The sequence below is a fragment of the Pterocles gutturalis genome, unplaced genomic scaffold (assembly GCF_000699245.1).
Source record: "Pterocles gutturalis isolate BGI_N339 unplaced genomic scaffold, ASM69924v1 scaffold3048, whole genome shotgun sequence".
NCBI lineage: Eukaryota > Metazoa > Chordata > Aves > Pterocliformes > Pteroclidae > Pterocles > Pterocles gutturalis.
This window is the reverse complement of record NW_010117746.1, coordinates 1095-28908: the sequence shown is the minus strand read 5'-3', so window position 1 is coordinate 28908 and position 27814 is coordinate 1095. Positions and strand designations below refer to the sequence as shown.

The following is a 27814-nucleotide window of genomic DNA, read 5'->3' as shown; positions in this document are numbered from 1 at the left end:
TCTGAGAACAGCAGATTATTCCATACAGAGCTCCACGATGTTGCAGACTGTTTCTAATAATCCAGATAATTTTTTTTTAAGAGTAATGGAAGCATGTATATTAAACTGCCTTATGCCATGAGGCTTCTTCGTCCAGTCTTCAGTTAAAACAGACAGCTTCCATCTGCCTGGAGAACTAAAAAAGCTTTTTATTTTTTCTTGTTAGTCAAGACATATCGAAATTTGGCAGTCTGGTTTCCATAACATTTGCCTGCAGGTTGCTGTTTTCCCCCAGGCTGATCCTGCTTTCAAAGCCGCAATGCAAACAGAAGGGCCACAGCTGTCTTACTTTCAACAGCCACATTTCAGGTGTTCTTCACAAAAAGAAGTCCTCTTTACACTCCATTCTACTCTTACACTCCTCTTCGGCACTTCAAAGCAAAGATCCTTTTAAACACTGTCACAGGGAATTCAGGAGAGAGAATTTTCATTTCCTCAGCCTTTTGTCTCCAGTTCTTCCTGCATCCAGGAAAAGGGACAGGGCAGGTATGCAGGAGGGAGGGCAGGGGCAAGCAGGAAACTCCGTGCTATTGTGTTCTAATAATCAGCAGGGGAAATCAGGAGATGAAGACCAACCATACAAATAAGATGTCATTATACTTTAACTTTGGCAGAATTATTTGGCGCTAGCTATAATGGCTCTACTCCTGAAGACAGTGAGAGAAACCTTTTCTTACCAGACTCTTTGAAAGTCTTCTTATGCACTACTGATGTTCCCCCAAATAATCCCAAGACAATTCCCCCCTTTTTCCCCCTTAAGATTCAAATCTGTTTAGGAAGGGACCCTGCAGAGTGAAGTAAAGGTTTCCTGAAGACTCATTGGTAGAAAGACCCCAGAAAAGTGGTGCTGTGATGCCGGGGTTTCTTCAAGTGTAGTCTGAATCCTAAGAAGCAGCTATTTGCTATGGACAGAAATCAGGCCAATAAATGTAGCTGGTATCTGGCTTAAGAAGTGTGGCAACAAGGTAAAAACTGGCATTTTTTACCAGCTGTTGGTGAAAAACTAGGTTATTAAGTAGAAAGCAATAACAAAGCCATTGTTCTGCCTTACCTGAGGCTGGTGTCTGTGTAAGGCATGGCCATTAGCTGGGAATCTGCCTTCTCACTGAGGGAGCTCTGAAAAAGGGGGAAAACAAACAGATGACAAACTGAAAACAGTGAGCATTTTCTTGCTTCAGCACTACATAAAACATGAATCACATCTGTAGCAGAGTGAATACACAATGAGGTGCGGAGGTTAATCAGTGCCCCGAACAACAAATCTACCTCTTTTTCACTGGTGAAATGTGTATAAGTGAAATTTCAAACAGCAATCAAGCTGGAGCCAAAGAAAATCAAGTGTTTTAATACAGCCAAATTTAAAGTCACACCTTCAGAGACAAGGAAGTGAAGCTGGCACCAAACACAACAGTCGCACATATTGTGTCATCCATGTGAAAAATTTGATATCACCCATGTCAGGTTTGCAGAATTCTTCTGAGGTCACATCTGCTTTGTTACCGCTGCCAAAATATACTACCCACAACATACTTGTGTCCTTTGAAACACTAGAAACACCCAAACTCACCCTACTTAAATGTTCTACCATTCTCCTTTGGACAACAGTGAGAAGAACTTGAAGTTGAATAATTTTTCTCTAGAAGAGTGTGGTATTTCCCACATTGTTAAGTTAATTCCTTCTAAGGCTATTACAAGCCCTTAAGTGAAACACTTTGAAAATTCATGCTCTTAATTTCATCCTCACTATCAGTATGACATGTACAAGAAAGGGATTTTTAAAAATGGTAAATATCTTATAATTCTGTAGTCTTACCAAAAATGTATCCCTCTAGCAAAAATGGAAAAAAATGAAATAACAATATTTCAGCAAAACCAATCAGCTGTGCCTCTTAACCATGAGCCAGATGAATGTGCTGTAGGTTATATTGCTCTCCATTAACCAACTGTTTATCCTTATCCTTACACAGCCTCACAGAGAATTCACAAAAGTCATTTTAGAAAACACTCAACATATTTTGATGACTGCTAAAAAAACTAAAACCTTTTAGCCTGAAACTGGAAGAACTTTGACAACATAATAACCAACCAAAGCCAGCAATTTAAAATGGGAAGTGTTGGGTACCCTAATTACAGGCACCATTGCTACTTTTGTCTATAATGACAAGTGGAGACAAGTAAAAGAGAATATTTTGTCATATTGTCTGAAATTATCTTGTCGTGCTCTTGACTCACCAGTATAAACCTGCCTACCTGCATAACTCGTGCCTTTTGCTGCTGGTTATTTGACAGCCTCCTGGATCTTGTTCTTTCCACTTCATGTCTGTGAACCCATCCTCGAAGTTCGTGATTCAGCCTAGAAAACCCCACAGCATTAACAGCTGTTTCAAAGAACAGTGGCAGAATTTTTTTAATTTTAGAAAATAGTTTAACTAGCCACCATAAAGACAATGCAGATTCCTACTCTTTTACCTTATGACAACTTATTTTTAATATCAGAGTAAGCAAATATAATTGCAAGATTAAATTTATGAGGGAATTCATAAGGAAATATCTATACATTATTGGGATCATGGATGTTTCAACATAAAGCAGACAAAATACTTTCTTTTGCCCAGTGAACAGTAATTCTGAAATTCAGACAAATTCAAGACAAAATATTGGTTAAGGCTAAAATATGGCAAACAAATTTGAGAGAAAGAATGGACAAAGCAGAACAGAGATAAGGTTAGCGATGCACTCATATCTGGAAAAAGCAGAGCTAGGTGTTTCCTAACAGTGAATAAAGCACATCTGCAACGTCAGGTTAAGTCTGCTTGTATCAGAAGCTGAAGAGTAGGAGACCATCTTTTATGTATTTCAGATGGAACAAGCTTTAGGCTGGACTTGATTTCCATATTATGAACATTTCTATATAGAAAGTGATTTCTCCTTCAAGTCATGAAAACCCTCCAGGCAATCAGAAAACTGTCATTCAGTTATTGCTAAATACGCAGTGTGAAACTGAGTGAAAATCATTAATAAAAACATAAAAGGATAACAAAGATCCCAGTCAATTTCCTGTCTCCATGGTAGTAGGCACTGGCCAAGTATGGGATGAACAGTATGAATGGACAATAACACCAGAGCTGTCTGTCCAGTAGCACTCACTGTCCTGGTGTCACCCAACACACCATTGATACCTAAACACCTAATAAAAGCTTAAATGCTCAGAAAAGGTTGTTTGCTCACCTCAGTGACTCTGTCCGGTTGATCAGGGGCTGACAGGGGGGTGGTGGTGGTGAAATATATAACAGTGGTTCTTCTGAGACGATCATCAGTGCTTTGTTATCAGATACAGAATTATCATACCTGGGAAAAAAAGAAAGACACACCAAGAAATCCCTTAAAATAGTTTTTCATGAACCTTTTACTAAATCCAAAGAATAAGCACTACCATCATCAAACCCACAAAGGCCACAGCTGCTCCTATGGGACTTCTGAAACAGGTGAATAACAATTTCTATCAAACATACAACGGTCTCAGTCAAGTCCCCAAAGAGGGCTGATAGCACCCAACACAGGGAAGAAGACAGATGAGCATTAGCAGATGTTGGATCTCTTCCCAAACAGTCCAGATATTGAAAGAAAATGTAGCCTGTAAAATACTCCTCATAATATGTAAACTATGAGGTCTCTGCAGAGGCAACTTTCTCTTTTATTCCAGAGCCGTGCAAGATTTGCTACAGAAATACTGAATTTATTAGCCACTAAAACCCTGCAGATGTAAAGACCATGAGCTATATGACGCTGGACCAGCCACACAACTGAGTGGAGAGGATTTACATTTCCAACAGTCTCCAGAAGCCAGCTTGGCTTTGATAAAAAGTGAAAAAGAGCATGTATTCCAATAAAAAAATCCACAGCACTCTCAGCAACAAAGCAAAGAATAATACTCCTTTCCCCTGGTTATCTGTATCTCTTGAAGGTTAATTATTTATCACCAAATACCTATGAAAAGTCCTCTCTTGAAAGGGTATTAATATAACAGCCTTAGTCCTCTCAGTTTTAACAGAGACCTGCAGCTCCTAAACCTCAACTTCTTTCTGAAAAATCAGGTATAAGAGCTTATGAAAGCCTAACTCCCACTCCCCTCCCTTTCCCAGCTTTCTCTCCATGTTCATGTCTGCTTCTCCTCTTTGCTGCATCTAGAACTGATAAAGAATATGCAGCAAAGCACTCACTGCTTGCAAAAAAACGGGGTGAAAGAAAAGGAGGGGGTACAGGCACTAGCATGTCCTCCCAAGAGAACCACTCCACTACTGCGTCACGCAAGTCATGGGCTGAAACATGCCACATAGGACACAAAGCCCTCACCATGGCTACAGCTTTAAAATGCTCTTGATTTATTGCCTTCTTTCTGCATGGCAAAATACATCAGGGCTTTCTGAACATCTGTGCCTGGCTTTGTTCAAGCAGCCAAAACACTCTACTGGAAAGGGACAATCTGATAGGATAAATCCTGTGAGGGGAAAACATGAGCTGGATTAGCCAGACTTCAATCTGGAGACAATTATATGTTCACTTAGGCACTGAATGCTGGAGATCTAGCAAGCTTGAATGTGACTACATAACTAAATAATGGATCAGGCATAAGGATGGACTCAGAGATTTCTAAAGAAGTACAGTGCTAAGTTCAGAGTAATCAGTTGTAATCATGAACTTCCCTGGTCTTCTCTTGAGCAACTAAGAAAAGTACGAAGAGATAGACAATATGACAAATACCACAAGCATGCAAGCTAAAATAGAGATAATAGAAAAAAATCAAACAGATGAAGAACTGAAGAAGGTCATGAAAATCCCCGTGACATACACTTGTTTATATGCTCTCTTCCACTGCACTCTCCCTAACTCCATACAGCAAGGCAAAGCTAGCCACAGGTACATTTCTGAAGCTCTACCTATTGGGTAATCTTGGGAGATAAAACATCATATTCACTTGAAAAGCAATCTGGTAAACTATGTTAAATAACAAAAAAATAAAAGATAACAGCTTTCAAAACGCTTTGTTTGCAAACTCAGCTGCCCTGTAAAGGCAGCAATAACACTGGCCAAAAAGGTTAGCAAAGGGAAGGGCAGTGATGTCTAAGAGTACCATTGCCCTCTGCCACTGAAAATATGTCAAAGGTTTTCACTTCACCTATTACTCTTCTCGGGAATGATGTCGGCAGGTATCTTCTGAGCTGTGCTGGATTCCTCCCGGCTAGCTGAGAACTCCAGAAGATTTCTGGTCCGGTGGCTGGAACTTGTAGTGGAATCAACTCCACTGGGATCCTTTTCAAATACACTGGAAAACATAATAACCACAGCAAAACATATCACATACATGAAGGGTCTGCAAGACACTCTACTGTGATGTGGTAAATACTCAGGTGGATAAGTTTCTGGTTGCTGCTGTTAGACGGACAAGGTTCATGTCATCTCTTATGTAAAAACATTATGTCTTGTATCATTATATTACTGTCACTCCAAGCATTAGTAGGCAGAAAAGCAATTCTGTTCTCCAGTTTTAATCATTTGAAGGATTTTGATGCTCTCGTTTTCATGTTCCCCCATAAGCTTCACCTGATGAAACTGAGATCAATCTGTTCATAACCTCGATCTGCAGGCACAATAAAATTACCTATAATCAAATCAAAATACCCCTGAACTTAAATTTTCATTGGCCTCAAAGCACAATTCACATAGTTTATATGAATACAATATGTAAGGAAAATATAGCTACCAAATTCCGTGCACCTGCAAGCCTGGAATATTATGCCAGACATCTAAAAAAACCACACATGAACCTACGCATGTTCTATTCTCCCTGGATTTAGGAACACTGGCAGTGCCGACAACCCCATCTACACAGCAGCAGCGGCCGTGGTCCCAGATGCCCTGTTGTCCTGGTCTGTGCTTGCACGGATTGCAGGATCTTCCCCTGGGGGCTGCCCATCAGCCACGCAGCACAGGAAGGTCTGCGCTGCTTGCCAGGCAAAGCAAGGGAGCAGCATTCCACATGGGAGCTGGAAACATGACCAGACAACTGCTGTATGGGAGCGACTGCATCCCAGTTCAGAAGGGTGATTTGCAAGTGAGAAATCCCAAAAGCACAAAAGCAATACTTCGAGATATCCTTCCCAGAGGCACACTTTAATCTTCGTAAACATGGTTGCCTCCTGAAATATGTATATTTACAAAGTCCCAATCTTCTCAGCTGACAACAGCAGAGCATCACCAGCAGCAACACAGTGAAAATACAAAAATACAAGAAGATGCCAGCACACCGCTGAGATCTTTGCCACGCACGTTGATCCCTGCTTATAGAGTACATTCCAATTCACACCCCATCTCTCCTGCGTAGCAGCACATAAACTCTGCAGGGGAAGAACTCATTTTCCTATTTGTTACACAGAATCATGTTGCAACAGGCAACGAATACAAATGGTAATAACAGACAAAGGCAAGGAGTAGCAAGGAGGGGAGATTAAATATTTCTCAAATAAGCAGAAGGCACACAGACATAGTTGCCTAGCAATCTCGTCTCTTTTGCCAACACGTTTGTGCTCCTGTGAACAGTAACCCAAGTCTCCCCGTGAGTAACTGATCACATTCTGCAGAGCCACCAGAGCCAGGGCAATCCCAGAACCAGGGTGACATCACTTGGACTGCCTCCTCTCCTGCAGGTTTCCAGGCAGCAGCACAGAATCAGGGCAGCAGCAATACTACAGGCTCTGTTTTCACTAGTGACAGTGGGTAGAAAAGTACTTACAGTTTCCTTACTGAACATGTACACTAGCATCCAAATGTCTCATTGCTTTTCCTGCATAGCACAGAAAACAGGATGGCTTACTCACAGCCAGCGTCAGGCTATCCATTTTTACAGAAGCAATCTCCACTGTCTACTGTACTTCATGACATCATGTTTCTTCTCTTCCAGTGAGAGCATCAGCATAGCTGGCAGCATCTCAAGCCCAGAACCAGAGCTCAAAACTAAGGCTGACGCTTAAAGGTATGCCACACGTTCCTCCTGGAAGTCACTCATCTGTGAAATGTCCCTACTCTACCGAATTTGAATGCACGAAACCAAGAATATCCATCAGAAGATCTGTAAGTTGCAACTCTCCCACAAACCATTTCTCCACAGCCAGAAGTGTATCAGGCACCCAGTGTGTTGATGGACCTACTGGTTCTGGCATTTTTTCCTGTCCTACTTTTCTCCTTCTCTGTTCAAAATGGAGAGTTTCTCTGGTTCAACATGTCATGTAATTATTTAGTTAAAGCTGACAAAAAACTGATCAGTAGGATTGTAACACATCTGCGTTTTTCCATGATGGTTCTTCCTTCCCATTTGCCTTGTTCTGCAAAGGCAATTCTTGTTATTTCAGGTTCCAGCTTGGCAAGGTGACTAGTCTGAGGTGAAGTGCCACGTGCAACACGTTGCTACTCGAGCTCACCCTGACCTCTGAACAAAAGTGGAGAAATACAAACCAAGTGCATGCAGGATAAAGATAAGCACCACCCTGCAATCACAGCTAATCTTCAGGTTCTGTAATTTAGTTGTTTTAGCTGTACAGCCACTCAAAAGCACACACACCTTATTTTATTATATCACTTTTGATAAAGAGGAAAAGTTTATTTTTACTCTTTGCATGCTTAAAACATCTTAATCTTTTCATCAAAATTAAAATTTCACTTTTGGCAGCAGCTAAGTATGGGATGTTTCAACCTGAAAGAAGGTATCTTCAGCAGCAAAAGACACAGAAGGAGGTGAAGAGAGTATGATTTGCCATCCCTACAGGCATAAACCACGGCTGCCACTTCTGAGAACACGGGCACCAACTTGAAGACAAAATATGGTATTATTTATGGTATTTATTCCAATGCCCTTTCCTGTATCAGGATTGTCATTTGTCCACAAAATGCCTATTTTGAAGCAGAGCTAGCAGCAATTTCTGCCTTAAGCTACACGGGCTACATTTGCCTCCTCTTTCCCATTCATTTTTTTAGGACCTTGAAGATGATCAAAAGCTTCATTCTCCAAGTCTCAGATATGTCTAAAAAAACCCCATCCTTGCTTTTTTTTGTAGCAAAACCAAAAGAACTTTCATCCAAAACCTCCGCAACTTGAAATACTGCCCTGCTTCCACCTACTAGTTACTTGGAGAGTTTTCTTAGGTTTTTTCCCATCTGCAGAGAAGATGTTGCCGTGTTGTATCACTTCTTCCCCTTCCTTTCTCCCACAAGAGGTCACTTGTGGAGTTTGTCTGTAAACAGGGCTCCATCTTCAGGTAACAGACAGGAGAGGACATGCAGGTGACGGTCTGTATCTTCTGACTTCTCAAAGACCTTTCCTTGCCAAATGGGTACATGAGGGCATGACACAGGATATCAGAAATATTCCTCCTTTGACATCTCAGATTGACACAGGGTGAAAAGCATGACTGAGGACCAGGGAATCCCTTTAGCAGCTGGGAGGAAGGACAGACTTCTCCTGCAGAGCTACATCTGGAAACACCTGCCCACCTGAGGTGTACTGAGCTTTACAAGCGTGAGGCAGAAGAGCAGCAATACAAGCTGGAACAGGGGGGGGTCTGCAGAGCAGATCACACCACCATGACACTGAAGATAAAGTCAATGTTAAGCATTTAAAAACATCAGGTAGAGGCGGCTAGAAACAGTGAAAAGGAAACGTAGGTGATCCCATTCAGAGGGAAAAAAGCTTCTGAAAATAAGCATTTTCAGCTAAGATATCAAAAGTTGCTTAAAAATAATGTTTTGATATGACAGATGGTAAAAGCACAGACAATTTTCTCATTCTGTTGGGCTACAAGACAAGAATTTGGAAAAGAAAGAGCACTTTGGCATATCTGCCCCTGCCCTACTTTAAAAGTCAAGAAAGACCAAAGCTGAGAAACGCCTTTATTAGACAAGATGACCAGCCAGAAGCTGGAAGCTTGAACATTGTGTGTGGCCATGCTCACACATCTGGGGTACCTTCCAAGGCTCTGCAGCCTGCACTTGGACATCCCAGATACCATAAGCATTACAGCCACAAACGCCCTCTCCAAGCTGGCTAAACTATCATCTTGTTTAAGATGCAAAACCAGAGCCAAGAGAAAAAAGAACAAACCACTAAATACTTCACGCAGATATCTGTTCAGAAGCATAGATAAATTTGATTATAGGAAGGAAAGAAAAGCAACACTCCTGTCATGGCTTCTCCAGGCATTCAATGGCACCTGATATTTAAGCTGTATTTTCACTGCTTTGGTTTCAATGTCAGTTTGATAAACATGAAAGCAAGTCTTGCCAGGAGCCTGAACTAAATTTGATTTGCAATTCTGGCTAAACAAGCCCTGTGCACTTCAAGTTTTAAATACTGACATTTAAGTTGTACAGTAAATTGTAGACAAAAGCCAACACTGATATCATAACAAAGAGTTTCCTGGGGACAGAACTGTCTCTGAATATGAGCTGGGATCTTTCCAGTGGGCTAAAGTTGACATTGCAAGGAGACACCAACCAAGGACATTGTCCTTTTCTTAACTGATTCCAGACAAGGCTGCCACAATGCCAAATGCTCTCTGGAAAGTACTTCTCGCTTCTTATTCCTGATGAGGGCACCATCTGCCGACAGCTAGGCACTACCTTTTTCTGCCATTGCATATTGACACCCGGAGTCTTTTTTTTTTTTTTTTTTGCTTAGAAAACGATAATACAATTATTTGGAAGTGGGTCAGCATTTATTGCCAGAGCTTGGGAAGGCCTGACACAAGCAGTCTCAGAAGCTCATTTAGGGCAAAACCTTTCCGTATTGCACTCCCAGCCCCGGCAGATGAATGCATGGAGAAACCCTGGGTAAGTTATCCCATCTGGCAATCTGCGGAGGCTCTGTAACTGCACCAGCAGCAGCAGGACAAAGCAAACAAGTGAGTACAGCCAGCCCAAGGTACAGCTCTGCCAGGAGGAACATGTGGCTGTGGTCAGTAAAGGGAAGAGGAAGGAACTGCTTCCTGCTCATGCAGTTGTCGTTTGTAAGAAAATCAAGGGTATTCAATTTTATTCGAGCATCAACCCATCAAGAGAGATTCTGAAAGGTCTGGAACCTGAACCCAGGTCCAAATGACTCAGCCTGTCCTTTTCCTCTTGATTTCTCTCTCTTCAAGGAGAAACTACAACACAAGACCAAAGGTGTGCTACAGAAGCATCTTCTAGCTTTGGGCCATCTCCAACACAAACATACATTCAACTCTGCATTGAAACGTACTCTCTCAGTGTCACAAACGTTAAAGTTTCCCATGTTAGAAGTGTTAAGAGCCACAAATGCCTTCCAGAACTTCTGCTCTTTTTGCTGAAACACTCGGAGAGCTCTGTATTTCTTTGGTAGCCAGAAGGAGCTGACTAACACAGCCCTGTTGCATGCCTCTTGCACCCATCTAGTAGTTTTCACTTTTCACCAGCTCCTCTCCACTACTGTATAAGAAATTAACAGCCAGTTAACTATCTTCATTTGTATGTATGCTTGTTAGCATATTTCAGGTGTATGTCACATTTAAGTCTATTGACATCCTGAAGATATACGGACGGCTATTGAGGCTTGTGAAAAGCAGAGCCACAATCCTTTGCTATCCTTCACCAAGTGCAAAAAAGCCCAGGACCGGATGAATTGAGAGTCAGAAACTCACCCTGCTGTACAGCCCACGATTTGTGGTTCTCTGTTCTCAGAACATCTTTAGCAATCGGTGCAAGTTCAGACAACACCATCCAACCTGCAGCTGACGGAAATCATGGGCCACGGGTACAATGTTCAACACTCACAGCTCAGCACCACTCCCAGACCAGGCACTAGCTCAGGCGGAAGGTGGCAATGAACAAGCAAGGAGCCTGGCTGGGGAGCTCCTCCTCTGTTACACTACAATGCAGCTGTGATTTCAGCTAACCTGCCCGACTTTGCACCAGAATGGAAAGAGGAAGGAGCACACACACAGTCAGGAAAGCAAGAGTCAAAAAAATACCCTGTGTTTTAGCTGCTAGTCCTTGCCCGTTGTTTTAAGTAGGTGCCAGACACATGGCTTTAGTCTGCTCAGTACATATTATTCAAGCGGACATTGGAGTGTTGTCAAACATGCTGCAACGCTGCTCAATCTCGTGATGGAGCTCACCTGCTAGGGCAGCGCAGGGGTGACATCCAGCCCACGTGTCCCAGGACTGGCTGCCGTGGGTGGGATCTGCCCTGACAAACTTGAGCACACAGCATACAGCTCAAATGTCTCTGCAGCAACGCAACACTTGCTGCATGTGATGCTATCGCAACGAGCTGAGCTCCTTTGCCCGCACAGCTAATGCTCCCTTTAAGGGAAATACAAAATTATTTCTCTAACTTTCCGACATCCTACCAGAGAAGTATCCCTAGGCTCCCACTTGCTGTAAGATGGGTCTGTTTCTTTAATCAAGTAGTCCAGCATTAAGGCTCATACAATAGTAAACTTGCAGGAAAACTGCTAATTGCACCAAATCTCAGAATAATCCTGCTTTCCCACACACCAGCGTGAGATTGCTCAGCTCGAGTAAGGGCTCTAAACCACACTGACACCAATACAGGAGTGCTCCACGGACGGTGCTTTCAGCAGCCCAAACCACGTGTGCTCCAAAAGCTCAGCAGGGTACATTAGTACCGACTAGCAGCCTGCGGACTACGTGGGATGTTAATCTGGGTGATGGTGAAACACTTGTGTTTAAGCAAAACTTCACGCTTATAAGCACCAGATCGTGGCAGCACGCAGCTGAACAACCCTTGGGCAATTTCCTAATTTTTAGTAAAAGATGATTAATCTTGCCACTTCTGGGTTTTTTTCCCCTAATATTTGTGCTACCAACCTAAGAAATGGGACACATCCCTAGGTCTTTTAAGAGTCAAAAATCACAGCTTCTTCATTTGTTGCAGTTTACAACACCACCAGAGAAATCACGCTTCTCAGCTACCCAGGCTGGTGTCTTTATCTGCAGAATGTTCAGTGCATCTGAATTTTTAGTGGATTATTCAGTTTCCAAGATAGTCCTGGAAAGTAGAGGAAAACCCATCAGGACACTCTAGAGGGGAGCTGCAATCAAGTCTCTACAAAACGCCAGCAACTCTAGCATAGCTGCTGTACATCAACACAAGAGATTTTGAAAGAGCAGCTTTACTCAGCTCCATCAATCACCACCTCAGTCATCCTCCACCACAAATACAGGTTCAAAATTTTTGTATATCATCAAGTCCGTTTTCCAATTTGAAAGGGGTTCCAGCCATATAGAGATGGACAACTTGTAAGAAAAACCACAATTAATAAAAAAGTCACTCCACCTTCTCAAACCCTCTCTTCCCATTTCTTCACAGATCTGCCTCTTTTCTCTCCAACTTCATATATTTCTTTGGTTTCTGTCCACTAAATATCTGAAATGGTAGCTAGGACACATTCTGGCTTGCTGACATTTTTCTAAATGCTCGAAGACTGCTATTAGGTGATGACCACCGTGTCAGCTCGAGCAGACCGATCAGGGGAAAAAAATAATTAGTTGAACATTTTTCATAACTGAGAAAATAATGCTAGGGCCACTAGCAAGTATCTGGCTTACATGCTTTGCTGCTACTGCCCCAAGAAGCAGAGATGCAGAAAATTTACCTTTTGCATCTTCTATGATCGCTCTCACTTCCCTACTCTTTACACATTAGCTGGGTTAGTTTCCTGCACATATTTCACTATCACATGTAGCACTTGCATTATAAAAACAAACACACATGACAATTTATATTGCAATGGGGAAGAGAAACAAAAGAAAAAGGTTCCCAAAATAAATACGTGGATTGTTTAGACTAGAACATGTGCTTGGTTTCCATTAGTTTCAGCATTGTTTGTGCTTGTTTAGCACATTTTCAGATCTGGTTACTACCCTGACATAGTCTAACACAAATACAGAAATCAAACAAGAAAAAAAAGAAAAGGCATCTAGGAACTGTAAAATCTGAAAATTTTCAGACTGTTATGTTGTATGTGATAAAAAAATGGACAGTTAATCAGATGTTTCTTAATGGCAGAAGTCAGCAGTTTTTCAGTGGTGCCATGCCAGCTGGGAACACAGCCATGCTGATGACACCGGCTCTAGCAGAAGGCAAGCGCCAAGGCAGGAGACGCTGCCTCCCACAGATACCTGCCTCCAGATGCCGTAGTTCCAGCTCCCAGCCCTGCTGCACGGTTTGTGTGCTCGCTGCCTTTTGTGCAAACATGGTGGGCTGCCAATTCCTGTCTTGCACCTCACGGTATGTAAGACTGGGGCAAGGGCATGACCTCTTCAAGGATTTAAACCAAAATGTACACTTTTCCCTTCATACACCTCAGCAATCATTCTAAAATAATAACAACAGGATATTTTTATAGATGTTAAATCAAAATTCAAATCATTCACAAAGATTACAAAATAGTTAATTGACACACTGACAGGAAATTCCTGGACGCTTTTCTAGTATAAAGTAAACGGATGAAATAGAAAGTTACCCTAATAGAATTCCTGCTAAATCATTTCTGCATTTAGTAACTGAAAGTTTCAGTTTTCTATACAAATATCAACAAACCCAAAAGAGTTTAGTAACACAGTACAATATAATGCAGAGTTACCATTAGCTCTATACAAGCCACTTTCATGATCAGAAAGTATTCAATTCATATTTATATTCAATTTATATTTAATTTTACTTACATTTTTTATCAGAGATTACGTGGTGCCATTTCCAAGACTGAAGGATGTTCTAAAAAGCTTGTTGGCAATCTAACAGACTGGACCAGACTCTCTCTCTACTATTTTCAAACAGATTTCTTAGGTCAATGTGCCAGCTTCCCTAGCAGACTTTCAGCCCTGCTCCCCTATTCCCACGTTCAATGTTACAGATTACCCGCACACACAGTATATTTGTCAGTGTGAAAAAATGCATCAGAAGAATAATGTTATCTGCTAAACTTGTTTGCAAAGGGCTGTCACATCCTGGACCACTTCTCATAATCTTAAAACAGCAGAACAGCACAGCCTCAAAGTCCTCCACAAAACATCACAAATATCTCACCACTTACATACACAGCCAACGAGACTTAAGAGCAATAAATAAAGTTATCTGTGAACCAGTGCTAGTACAACACTTATCTACTGATGCAGAAGAAAACATAGAACTAACGACACGGTCAACCATCCCGATATGTTTTTGTGGGATGCCAAGAGCCCAAACACTGTGCTGCACTTCTGCTGATCTGCCACAGGCCACGAAGGGTTTGCAGGATTGCCTGTCCTTTGGCTTCACAGCCCTGTCCCCAAACAACCCGATCACTTCCCTGCCTTCTCGGGTTGGACTGAAATAGGCAGCTAAAGAGAAAACTCAAGATACCTGTTCTTTTGTTTTACCTCTAGCTTTCACAGAATTCTATTCTTTCCAGTTAAGAAACTGAGAAGCATCTTACAATAAGGCCAGGGAAGGGAATTTCAAAGTCTGCTACAGAATTTAGGGGGTGGCATTCACACATTTCTGCTTTATTTGGATGTCACACTCTCTTTGCAACAGTTCATTGGTTTTAAATAATAAAATACTAGCTGCTAATGTTTGAATCAAAACATCCCGTTCCTGAATGCTGGCCTACCTTCATACAGGTGTGCAAGCAAAATTATTTCCTACATATAAGAAATGGCAACATCGCTGCAAAGTTTCAAATCAGATTTATCTGCAGTTGACCACTGCATAGAAATTAGGAATACCACAGATAGCTCACATGGGGGAAAAAAGTACATTTGCTGCACTATAAGCTAGAATGGATATTTTAACAAAAAAAAATAAAATCCTTATTTCTGTAAGAAGTTGCAGGGACTGAAAAACATCACGTGTATTGGAAGCTTCTGTTGTTAGGCAGAACAGCAATCATGGCTATCATGTTTGTGGAGCTACCATTCAGTGACATCTCTATAAAAGGAAGAAAATGCATATGGAGGAGGGAAATCTTAAGTAATGGTTTGTATATCCCACATTTGGGGCCTTGCAAAGGGTATTGCACAATCAACATTCACAACACCTTGGTGCGGTCTAGTATTATAATTGCATAATTAATCCAAACATTTATTCTGCTGTGGAAAAAAAAAAAAGCAGGAAGATAAGAGTAATTCCTTGCAAATGCAATTACATTTCTCCTCACTGCCCAAATCCAGTCCTGATGCAGACCACCTAGTTCAGGCTCAACAAACACATTGGCATGCTCGGCCAGACATCCAAGAATTTCTCTTTGCTTTATCTACTTTATTAAACATCAAACGGGCCAAGAAATTAACCCTGTCACATTTCTGTAGTTACCTATAGCTGCAAAAACATGAACACAATCTGACCTTTCAGTCTACTTTGAAAGAAGTTTCTTCCCATCGAGCTCAGCATCTTACTCACTCCTTGGGGCTGACAAGCTGACACAGGAACTCTATAGGGCTGTGGTAAAAGACTTCCCACTCACCTTCTGTGTGTTTCCAAGCCTCTCAAAACTAACAAGATCTTCATGCATTCCAACTTCACATTGTAATGGGGACACAACTAAAATTTGTTCCAGCTTCAAAAAGATTATTGCTTATATTAGTTCTCACCAAGTAAGACCAGTGTCTCTTGAGGGAGTGGTAATGTTTGCAAACGCAGATGGGATGTACAAATCAATCGCTTAGTGTCTGGAAGCTGATTTTTCTATCTGATAGTCAAAGATCCCAGCACAAACCCTAAAAGCACTAAGAAACAGTCCACCTTCAAATCATCCATATCAAAGTAAGATTATCAGCTGTATTTCACTGCCTGAGATAAACATTATTTGCAATAAGTGCAAAAACTTCAAAAGTAATTTCAGCTTTAGCAAATTTTCTAATAATATTGAAAATACAAACACCAACATTGTAAAAGTTTATCATAGTCAGAAACAAAGTCTTCCTCCAGATTTATCCCATCCTGTTCCTTCAGTTTGACTGTTTTGAGGACAAATGGAGACACTGTTGACTGGAATCTACTGAAATACTCTCCCCTTTTGAAAAAGTGAACAGCTTCCTATAAAAGGTTCTCATGTTCCAAAGCCAGGTTAAGTAGACAGATGTGTGCAAGTAGTATCCGTTTTCAGCCTCCTCTCTTCCACACATTACTCTATAAAGTGTCTGGGAAGTAATGCAGCATTTCCCTCCCGCTCTCTGGTTCCTATGCCCCACTGATACAGTTTGAACAAGAGAGGTTTTTGATTACCACTTCAACCAACAAGAGGGAACAACCTCTTCACCAGATCCCAAAGACAAGCAATACAGGGCTTACACTGTAATGAGGAAGACTGCGACTCGACACATCTAATGGTCAGAATCGCAAAGCACTGGAACAAACAGTGGAATTTCCTGCACCGGGTACTAGAAGCAGCTTAAACTCATACCTATGGAGATTAGCACAGGTATAAACAAGAAGATGAGGACTCAAAGTCTGTGACTTTTTCCTAAGAGTATTCTAAACATAACTCTTAAATGTCTTCAGGTATAAATGGAGCAGACAACCTGCTGTACATTGCATTGATTAACAAAATGCCAAGCCAAGAGAAATTAAAAGTACAAGATCTAGCTGTTGTTGCCAGAAGGATTCCAAAAGAGGAATCGTTATACCTGTGCAGGAGAGTAAAGGACAGAAGTCAGGTTTCAAGCTCAAAGTTTTAACAGAAAACACTGCCTTGTATTAAAGATTCAAACAAAAAATCACAAGACAGCCAACTTGCTATGCAAAGAGGAATTCCTAGGCAGCTTACCTGAATGGACCATAATTCAACATTATGAAAGCCAGTATCACCATCACGCACAGGGTCCTTCTCTTTGGAGATGATACTTTGAGCTTCTGGTTCTAGACAGGAAAAAAGAGTAGTCATGCAATAAAAAAGGGGCACAGACATGCAAAGGCGTGTCGGAAGCTACATTATGCTTGCTTTTTAGATTTATATTTGGCCAATTATGTATGAATACAGACCAGGACTACTTAAAAATAAAACTCTTTTGTTTGTACACTGTATTCAGCTTCTATCCAGTCTATGTTCTCAGCGAAATCTTCATAAGCACCATGAAATAACAAATTAAAACTCAACTAGATAACATGTCAGCTGTCTTCTCCTAGAGCTGGTGAAAGCCCTGCTCGGAGTGGGAGGCTGGGCTACAAACCCCCAAAGGTCTTCCAGTCAACATTAACATTATTCTGTTCAAGTGCCTTCCACCCGAGCAACTGTCTTTATATAAAGTCAGATCTTCATCACAATCTCTTACCTCTAATACTACTTCATCCAGCTGCCTCTTCAGTGTGCTGTTTTCTTTCTTAAGTTTCTCATTCTCCATTAAGGCTGCCTCCAGCCTCGCCTCCAGTCCCAACATGTATTCTTTCTTTTTCTTCCGTGACTGAAAGGCTGACTCCCGGTTTTTGATCATGCGCTGCTGCCTTCTCAAGACATTGGCCTGGACAGACAATACAGAGGTCTGTTAATGATCCACACATTAAAAGTGCCTCTATTTCATGTATAATTTCTGCTCCTCTACTTGGTCAAAAGTCTTCAGATAGCTTCCTGCACTCTGCTTCAAATGAGCTGAAATGTTCAGCACAGAGGCAGCTAGGAGTCATGATACACCTCCAAGACTTACAGCTCGTGGATAATGAAAAAACTGGTCCTGTGCTGTCTCTGTCGTTCTCCTGCATTCTCAACCTTCTTCTATGTTTAGCGGACACAAAATGTATACTCAAGCAGCAGTTCCATTTGATCAATCAAATCACAAAGACAGAAAACGCATATCTACAGGTCTGCAAAGTAGCAGGATTTTCACTTTACCACACACCATTTTATAGGCTACCATCAGTCACCTGTTTTCTTAACTGGAGAGTCCTATGCTTTTTCAGTCTGTCCTGTATGGAAGCCAAATCCACACTGATTACACCTGTTTCTGTACATTTTCTCATTCTGCTATACAGTATCTGAGATTCTGAATACTGTTGCTAACCTCAGAGTGCACATCCTACGTGTATCAAGCACTTCCACGGCACTTCAGATGCAGTCTCTGGTGCATCTATACTAGCATTTTAATTCAGATCAGGAGCACGGCTTTGACGCACATTTCCTGATCATCCCACTTAATATGCTTCAGTTCACATCACAGAACAGTCTCTGACAGCACACACAAACTGGATTCCTTCTGGATGAAGCTAAACCAGAAAATATACTCCAGGAGGGCACACAGTTCGCTCCAACCACTAGCAAGCGTTCAGTCTGCAAGACCAGAGCCAGACAGTTCAAAGTAACCGCTCCCCAACAGTCTTGATGACTCTGATTTCTTTTGCCAGGCAGGAACAGTCTATCATCTTTTACCACTTACTCATTCTGTGGTTTGCACTGAGTGGGACAACCCAGACTGAAAGCATCTTGCTGCTGACAAGGATAACGATGATCGATACTGCAGAGCTATACAAAACTACTCAAAATTAAACACTATTGTGTTGATTTCCTTTTCCTCACAGATTAGCAACGGCAATTCTGCTTTTATTAAAAACAGAAGACTTCCATCACACTAGCAAGCTACAACAGGATGTGCCTTAATGATGTTTACACTGAAAGAGAACCAAATGCTCAATCTCACACAGACCTGAATACCCCCCAAGAGCTATCAACACATCCACTGGACTGACCTGTATCTGTTAGAGCATGAAAGCTAAAGAGAAAAGCTGAGAACTATTCCAGAAGCATCAGTCTAGGAAAAAAAAAAACACATCACAGAATATTAACGAACCCAGATAGCGTGCCCTGGTTCAGGTTCAGCTGCTTAAAAAACCTTAACCATAGCTTTCCAACTCTCTCCCTGTATATACCTGAACACAGACAACACGCTGCTCTAGGGCTTTGGGGTCTGCAAGGAAGACTGGCTACAGGCTGTTTAAAGAAGTCATTCTTCTTCATGATACTGCCGTCTGGTGACAAAGACTAAGAAAACATGTGCATTAACATTTTGGGCTGTCTCCATGTTGATCTAATTGCTTTCTGTAAAGATCATTTATTATATGTCTAGTCTGCTGCCACCAACAAAAGCCTGTGAAAGTGAAACTGTTTGTACTTACTCCAGTTTCTCTCTTCAGCAGAGAGTAGAGAAGGAAAAGACTTTAACATATCTTCATTAACACTAAGCTTTGTCCTGAATTTTTTAAGTACTACAATACTTAACATCAGAAAACTTCTGCAGACACATAAATACTCTGGAAAAAAAAAGATTCAGGCTAGCCAAGGACTGCAGTGTATAGAACACACCAATCTGGAGCCAGGATCACTTCAGCTGTCCAGAGATTAAATAATAAGGAACGAGTTCATGCAGCACCTCTGGCTTGAGTTGCGCGATACTCCAAACAAGTAGCTACGTTCCTCTTTTTAAAAAGAGGTTTCGTATCATGAAGTCAAACAGAGGAGACCAAATTCTTGTCTGCAGACCTGCTCAGGATTATTCACTACTGGATAGCTTTTGAATAAGTGTCTAGAACCTCTGACAAACCTACTTGCTTCCCTGGAGAAAACATGGAGTTAAAGCACCACTGTGGTGTTTGTACACCAAGAGTACCTCCTAAGGTACATCTGTCACTGTTTCAGACACTACCAGCTACGTTTCAGATGGTATTTAGCTAGACCACCCTCCTTTACTCAGGCTTCTCCAAATGCCATCAGGAACAGCAGCTCTCCCCACTTGGATTTCAGGTACTCTGCAATAACTGCATTTCAGTCCACGCCACACTAATTTCCCTTCCACTCACTTCTTAAACTTGCTTAAATGAAACCAAACTATTAGTCCTTGAGTGATTTTACTGACAATCCCTAAAACAGTTTAAGGCCCTTGTTCAATCCTCTAGCCCTTGCCTGGCTCTTCATGGGGAACACGCCACACCTGCACACCTGATTCTACCTAAATCTGATGCAGGGAAGGAAAGAGGTGTGTATATGAAATAGGGCAACAGTGCTTGATCTTGGAAGCAGTATGGCACTAAGCATTACACAGCTGGCTTGGCATCAAGATAAACACGTCCCTTGCTTGAGCATTTTGATAATCAGAAGAAAGAGAGGAACTAATTTACAATGCCAGACTGCTTGAGCAACATTGCTTTGTGCAAGTGCTGAACAAAGATTAAATGTAACACACCTCTGCTAACTTCTTTTGCAGCCTTCGTCTTAGTAGCTTGTATTGTAATTATTTACCACTCAAGATAATAACTTCTGGTTCTCAGGAAACATAGACCATAAAGGGAAAACACTCGCGTTAAAATCAAACATTAATTGGTGATGCAACTTTTGCTTCCTAGCTTTAAAAACTACACCACCACTAACACACACACAAATAAGATGTTGTAAATATGGAGAAGTGAAAGGTTCATTGCAAAACCTTTCTTCGAACAGTACTAACTAGATTCAGATTGTCCTCTATCTTCAGAATCTTTAGTCATGCACTTCACAAATAAACACTGCTACCCCAATTTAGTCTTCCAAAGAAAACTCAGTTCTGAGCAAAACTCAACCTCTGTTCCAATGCAATCTGTATTTCTAGCACAAGGCAGCAAGAATGTCTCGCACACTCCAGAGATTTTGGTACACACACTGGGAAAGTTAACAAAGAGCTGAAACTACAAACCATTTACATTGGCTGGCTTCTTACCTCGGCTTATGAAAGCTGCTGTCATCAAAGATGCATCTTAAATGTGGGAATACAAAACCTACGCAAATGTTTTCCCGGTTCTTATGAAAGATCTGGGGTTTCTTGTCTCTAACTCAACAGAATACAACTTGACTAATGAGATTATTTCATCTGGAAAATACCCAATGTACAGCACAGAAAACAGGTTTCTTTAATAGAAATCCACAATTATGTTGAAGCAATTATGCATGCCCTAACTTTTCTAAATTTTTAATATTTTTTCATGAACCAAACTGGGAGGCAGAATTAAATCCTTTTTCACTACAGAGCAGAAACATGAGAGAAAGACCCTATAAGGACACACCTAAAGTGGATACCCTCACACACCCACCGTTTACATCCTTGTATCATTTAATGGCAGCAGGAAAGGCAATGTGCCTTTTTAGTTAAGAGCCTCTTTCCTTCAACCCGGGCTTCCTTAGGCAGCATTTCTGTTCTCTGGTTTCCTAGGGGAAAGTTCTCCACTGGTTTCCTAGTGAAGAGTGACCGCATTGAAAGCCTGGCACTTCCCCGCGGCTGGCAAGCTGTGTAAAGTTGTGCCATCAGGAGAGGAACAAAGCAGGGCTCACATGTACAGCTTGCTATCAGCCGCTCTCAGCCTGATCCACTGGAAGGGTTGAGTGTTAAGCTAACAGTTTATCCCTTCTAAGCCCAAAAGAAAGTCCCACAGTGTTTCTTTTTATCCTGCAACATCTGCTTAGATCAGCAAACAAAAACACGTGTTACAGAGCTCAAATGACAGCTACATCTGTGCAGTTCTGAGCACCACATATGGTGTCTATGGCAGTTGTAAGATGTTTTAACCCTGCTGGTGCCAGCTGCATCCTGGAACATTTGTTCTTTTTCAAAGCGCTATTTCACAACATGTGCCAAAGAGCAGCTGCAACTGTTTTTTGTGTTTCAGTAAACACAGGTAAGATGTGCAGCATTTAGGCTGATACTAAGTCTTAAAACTGCCTTCCTAAAACAGCTTCAGGTGGAAATACAAATACTCACAGAAACATCATCCAAAACAGCTACTCATTACCTAGCTACACATTTGACTACTGACTGTCACAGATGTGTATATGAAGTGTGACAACTGTAAGGGTGTTTTGTCAATTAAACCTTTTATTCAGACAATGGCAAGGTGCCACACTAGTCCTGATTACAGCAAGTCACAAATCTAAGGACTGCTGACAGGTCTTTTCAGTTTGGCTTTGCATGGCAGGCAATTATGATTTAAAAATGACGCGTCCTTAACTGGTCTGTCGACAGACCTTTGTTAGCTTTCTGGCAAATTCAAGATCAGGTTTTCATTGCTGTCTGGCTGAAGAATTATTTGTAGCAAATAGTTTTTCATTTAAAAATGGAGCCCACACACACAAATAGTGAGCAAAATATAACATCAAGCAGCAATTCTCAAACGCTAGGAAGCCGTACAACAACATCCTTCCGAAGATGCCTTTGAGAAAGTGTCCTGTGCTAATATGCAGGTGACTACTGCAAAATTTCATGTCAGTGGAGCCCAGTGTTTTCTTCATCACACTGAGAGATGCGATAGGACCCTCAGCTCATGACAACCGTGCCTGGAATACCACACTGGAGAACAACACACTGAGAATGAAAAGCCATAAACAAGAAGCTTCAGTACTTTCCACAATCGTGCCTTCCTTTGGGCAACAAAACGCAACCAAAGCAGCTCCAAACTACTAGGAACTAAATGAAGTTAATACCCAGCTTGCTAGCCCGTTAAGATGTCAAAGCTGAAGGGGTAAAAAAAACCCTCACATCTCAAAAGCTGTTTTTGTTTGCATTTACTGCTTACTGTGAGCTACTGTAGAAAAACTTATTTGCACAGTGACTGTTGAGAGCTTACCCCTTTTCTACTCATTCGATATATGATCAAAAGGGAGCCTGAAGAGATTAGGATCATAAGAAACTCAATATCTGAAGTTTCTAAAAATCACGAGTAAAATCTGGGGAGATAAAGAGGATGGAAAGAGAATCACTCCTACTGCTGACATTTCCAATTCATCAACTTCCAAAGGAGTGTTTTTATTATATGAATTAGAAAAATGGTTTAGCACTCATAAAAAAATAATGTATTTTAAATCTTCCAGTATGTAAGAGACCTCCAGCCACTAAGAGCTTGCAGTCGAGACGACAAGGCAAAAATACATCAGTACTGTCTTCTGACACAATGCTTGCATAGCTGGTCTGCAGCTCCAGGCAGGCCAGCAGATACCAAGCTCTTCCTCCCCATTCTCTACCAAGAATTCCCTGTTTACTGTTAGAAATCCTATTAGACAAGCCCAGCCACAGCTCTGTCTTCCTGAGACTCCAAAGTGACCTGGTTCCCCCATTGCATCCCACACGCGGGTAACTGAAAACCATTTCCAAGCTTTGGTTATGAGGTACCATCACAGTTGGAACTTACATCCAGCCCCATTGCTGGTGTGGAGCTTTGAAGCAAGGGCTTAGCCACTGGTATTTTGCCGCTTGTTGAGCTGTTTCCAGCAGCTGGAGGCAACGCACTCACTGTATGATTGTGAAGCTGCGTGGTCCCTCCAGTGACAGCAATGACCGGCTGGGAGGCAGGAAGCACTCCAGAAGCCTGGAGCTGTACCACAGCAGGCTGGGAGAGCACCACCGATTGACCTAGAACACAAGAACAAACAGGAGTGCTCAGCACATAGGATGAAATGGATTTATACATGACCAGTTTGTAGGGGAATACTGATATAGGAGGTAGAAAGCCTTGCTTCTTCTCCTGTCCCCCCATGATTTATCTGAAGTCCAATTCTCCAGCATTAGTATATTCTACAGGATAGTAATAAAAACACTCTGAAGTTTTCAGAGCTCTTAATCCATCTTGCAAACAAAAAACTTTCTTCCTTTTGTCCATCCCTACTTTATTGCTATATGCCATGGAAAACTCACTACACAGAACTATACAAACCAATGCAGAAACAGCATAGAGAAAGAAGATAAACAAGAAAGAACAATGCAAGTTACACATTCAAAATATAAGTTAAAGCCTCAATTCACACTAAGGCAAGACCAATTTTTTTGAACAATGTCTTAGGTAAGAAATTTTATGCACAGGGAAAAGCAAGCATTAAAAAAAATGAGACCATTTTGACAGAGTTTGAAATGGAATTAAACACAGTCACCTCCAAGAAATTTCAGCCCAACAACTACATTTAACTCAAGCAGGTGCTTGAGTAATATTTTGTTGTCTGAAAACACATGAATGACTCTTTAATCCTTTGTAACAGGACGACCTCGCCAGCTTTCAGAAACAGAACATTCCAGCTGAGCATTCCAACCAAAATGCACAACGATGTATTACAGCATTTACCCAACTTTCTGGAAGGTGAAAAATTAAGTCATTTAGCCAGTGCCAAGATCTTTTATGTACAAGATGTATGATTAGATCTCCTTTTTTGCAGAGATAAGCTTGAAGACATCATAAGTTAGTACGATCCTATTTAAAAACCTCAAATGGTGAATTTGAGATTATTTCAACAAATTTTTTTAATGTATAAAGTATGTGATGCTCTAAGATCATGCTTTCTTCTTTAAGCTTTTATGAAAGGGACTGTAAAAATATCATTCCTCATCTTCCTTTGAAGATAACAACATATTTCAAACTGGTAGCTCCAACTTGTCACGTGCAGAGGATTTTGATTAATGAAAAAGATCCTTATGGTTTTTGTTACAGAATCAACACTATAGAATTTTTAAAACAAACCATCAGTTAAAATAAATATATGGCATGGAAATACTTTCCCAAAAGTATTTCCTCTATAGTCCTTCACAGAAACTACTCTCCTGACTTTTCTTCAGTGAAAAGAAGAAGCTGATCTTCACAGTACTATATTTATATCAAAAAAAAATCCATATCCTCAACATTCCTTTATTCCAGATGGTATTTTATCAGCTGGGACATCAGAAGCAACAAGAATTAGGTCACACTGACTGCGCTGACCTGTGTTTTAAGCAGTCCAACAATCCTAGGTATGTTGTAACAAATGTCAGCGTCTCCAGCTCTGGCTTAACTCCTGATGGAAGAGCAATTAGCAACGAAGCCAAATTTTTCGCTATTGCAATAATTTCTAGATACATGCCCTTAATTAAGTACTTGTCTCTTTTCCTTCCACGCCTCAGTGCCTGTACAGTCAACCGCAAGAGACTGCAGCCACCAGCTGGTGAAAACCAGCAACTGCATCTGGCCATTTCAGCACGCAAGTAATGTCAGATTTCACATCTTGTTTAATGCTGTTTAGTGAGGTAACAAGCCATAAACTCATGTTCCCACCATCCTATGGCAGAGTTTTGTGTGGGTAAAAAACAGCTTTTATCACTCCTTACAAGCTTTCCAGCTTCATTCAAGCCATCCTAACTGATTCTTCCTTTGCTTACGGCAGAAGAGCACTGTAATCACCTTATGCACCACTTGCCATCACAAGTAGAGCAAAGGGTCCCTAGAGATCCTTCCAAACCAGCAGTTTTATCTCCACAACTTCCAGTGCTCAGCACAGTCTCTTTTGCTATACTGTCTTCCATTCCACACAATGCCCAGGTGAGTGCTGCTTCTCATAGGACCAATGAGAGGAACAAAGCCATCTTCTCAGCCTAAAGTTTTTTCAGTAAAGTGTGTAGGATTCCTCTTTTTTCTCCTACCCCCCTCCCGTTTCACCCACCAAAGCTAACTTCATTCTAGCGAGCATCCCAAACAGACAGTGTTTATCCCCAAGACCTGGCTCAGTCCAAACAACGCACCTACCTTTAGGGGGTGCTGGCTGGATGTTAACAACTGGCTGATGCTTTGGTAGTGGCACAAGCGTGGGAAGAGTCTGAATAATGATGGTTTTTGCGGGGATGCCAATGTTAGTCTGAGCCTCAGGTACAGCAGGCAAAAGGGGTTTGGGTTGTATTGAAGGTCTGGACGCTGTCTGAGCACACCTCTTGAGAGTCCTCGTAGAATTATTTGCTAGGAAAGGAAAAAGTCAAAGTTGGACCAGAAGATATAGAATAAAGAATTCAAGCAGTAATAATATGGCTTTTGGTATGCTCTTTTTTTTTTTTTACCCATCCATAATATTTATTAAAAATATACATATCTGATCACAAGCTGAAGTCAGAAACAACAGGATATACTAGTGTCTGTTAGTTAAGCATCCGTATGCAAGACAATATGCGTACGTACTATCTATGGAATCAAAGTAACTCATCAGTCTTTCATACCAGACCGAGAAGTGACATTGAGAGCAGGTTTCTTCCCTCCATCTCCTTCAGGGGATGCAGGGCTTCTGCAACTCTTGCTGTAGAGAGAGATGGGAGACATCTGGGAGCTACAGCTGAAGTCCACATCATCCTACAGACAGAAAGTACATGAGATTAATATTTCAGAAACACATTAAAGAGTCTACTAGCATTTCAGAGTATAACAGCCTTTCATCACATTTGTGTTGCTGCTTCAGCAAGCATGAGAAAAGTTTTGTTCTGCAGTTTTATTCTGGTCAGTGCTAAGTACCACTGAAAACCAAAGAAGTACCTCTCCTCATCAGCAGAGTGAGCAGGGGCAAAGCCCACCAACTGCTAGACTTCACAAGGATTTTGTTTGGCAAACAGGCCAATACACACAACTGAGGAAACAGAACTGAACACCATCTTTTTAGAATGGGTCACAGCAGGAGAGGAAGGAAAACATCACTGAAAGGAAGGTGGTTTTACAAAGGTTGGAAAAATAAGCTGTTTCCTCTTATGCCATTAAATTGGTCAGACAAGTAAATCACTGGGTTTTTTGTCACAACTGGTTCTGAACAACTGCTGCGATCTGTGTTACACGGAGGGTTCTGCATACAGGCACATTCTGCACTGGAGAGTCCACAGATGACGGAGAAGGGACTGAAAAATTCGAAGTGGCTGGTGATAAGGGTTCTGTCTTCACGCTTGCATCTGCAAGGGGCAGATAAAGAAATTTTACTGTACAAGTGTTTAACAGTGGGAGATCAGTAAAAAGCACATTGCCCTACACCAGCTATTTAATTCCTGAAGCAAGGCACAGCAGAAAACCTAATGAGACTAAAGATATATCAAAAACATAAAATGTGAAGACATATCTCGAAAACATATCGAGATTAAAGATACTAAGCAGCTTAGCTTGTGGGGTACTCCTCGCCAGCTGTACCTATCTTACAGAAACACAGCATGACTTCTCATCACAGAGCTAAATGCTGCAGGACATCAAATAGTTCCATGTATGTTACCACTATCTTAAAGTTATAACAGCTCATCCTTGTGGGGTGGGGGAGAATAGTCACACCTGGAAAATATAAAAGGTAAATTACCTGCATAAGCATGGCCTGTAATATTCCAAAGATCCGAGTCCCAAGACATCAAATCCAAATCAAAATTAAAGTTATAGAGATCATTTTCCTGCAATGACAGTTCAGAATAAGAAAAAATACAAAATGACAACATAAATTCAAACCACCAGTCATTATGTTCACATTCTCACAGCTCTAGAAAACAAAACTATCACTTCAGTTGCCTTAAGGCACACAGAGATTAAAGTCCTTAAGGGGACAATTCTCAACTGGAACACACAAGACAAGGCTGCTTTTAAAGCTGAGAGCAGTAGGAAAGGAGCATACCAGTTTAAGACCATCACTAATTACTGTACTGTTATGAGCAATTTGTAAAGTGAAAGTTTTAAGTCCAGTCACTGAACCACCTTATACAAAACACAAGTTTCAGCAACTTGTTGGCATCTTCCCCGTCATCTTAATTGAAAGATTTACTTAATGCCCTTCCATCATCGGATCTCAAAGCACTTTATACAAAAACAGAATCAGTGATGGTTTACCAGCAGGAAAAGAGACACAAGGACTGATTTGCTCAAGACCTGATAAACAGTATGTATTAGGCCTCCCTATACTTGAATAAACCCACATCATAATCTTATAAAGCCAGGCACACCAGTTTCCGTTTCCAATAG

General features: G+C 41.3%; 1 protein-coding gene across 1 annotated transcript in view; it reads right to left on the bottom strand.

The window, feature by feature from the left end:
- ATF6 (activating transcription factor 6) overlaps window positions 1–27255 on the bottom strand; it is a 73857-nt gene extending 46602 nt beyond the window's left edge. The window contains exons 1-11 of the mRNA XM_010075889.1: window positions 27165–27255; window positions 26678–26772; window positions 26059–26188; window positions 25598–25804; window positions 23246–23466; window positions 17383–17568; window positions 16878–16969; window positions 5216–5362; window positions 3268–3387; window positions 2290–2392; window positions 1091–1155 (exon numbers count right to left, since the gene is read on the bottom strand). Coding sequence (XP_010074191.1) covers window positions 1091–1155; window positions 2290–2392; window positions 3268–3387; window positions 5216–5362; window positions 16878–16969; window positions 17383–17568; window positions 23246–23466; window positions 25598–25804; window positions 26059–26188; window positions 26678–26772; window positions 27165–27213 — 1415 coding nt within the window. The 5' untranslated portion in view covers window positions 27214–27255. The remainder of the gene's footprint in view (window positions 1–1090; window positions 1156–2289; window positions 2393–3267; window positions 3388–5215; window positions 5363–16877; window positions 16970–17382; window positions 17569–23245; window positions 23467–25597; window positions 25805–26058; window positions 26189–26677; window positions 26773–27164) is intronic.
- Window positions 27256–27814: the final 559 nt, after the last annotated feature.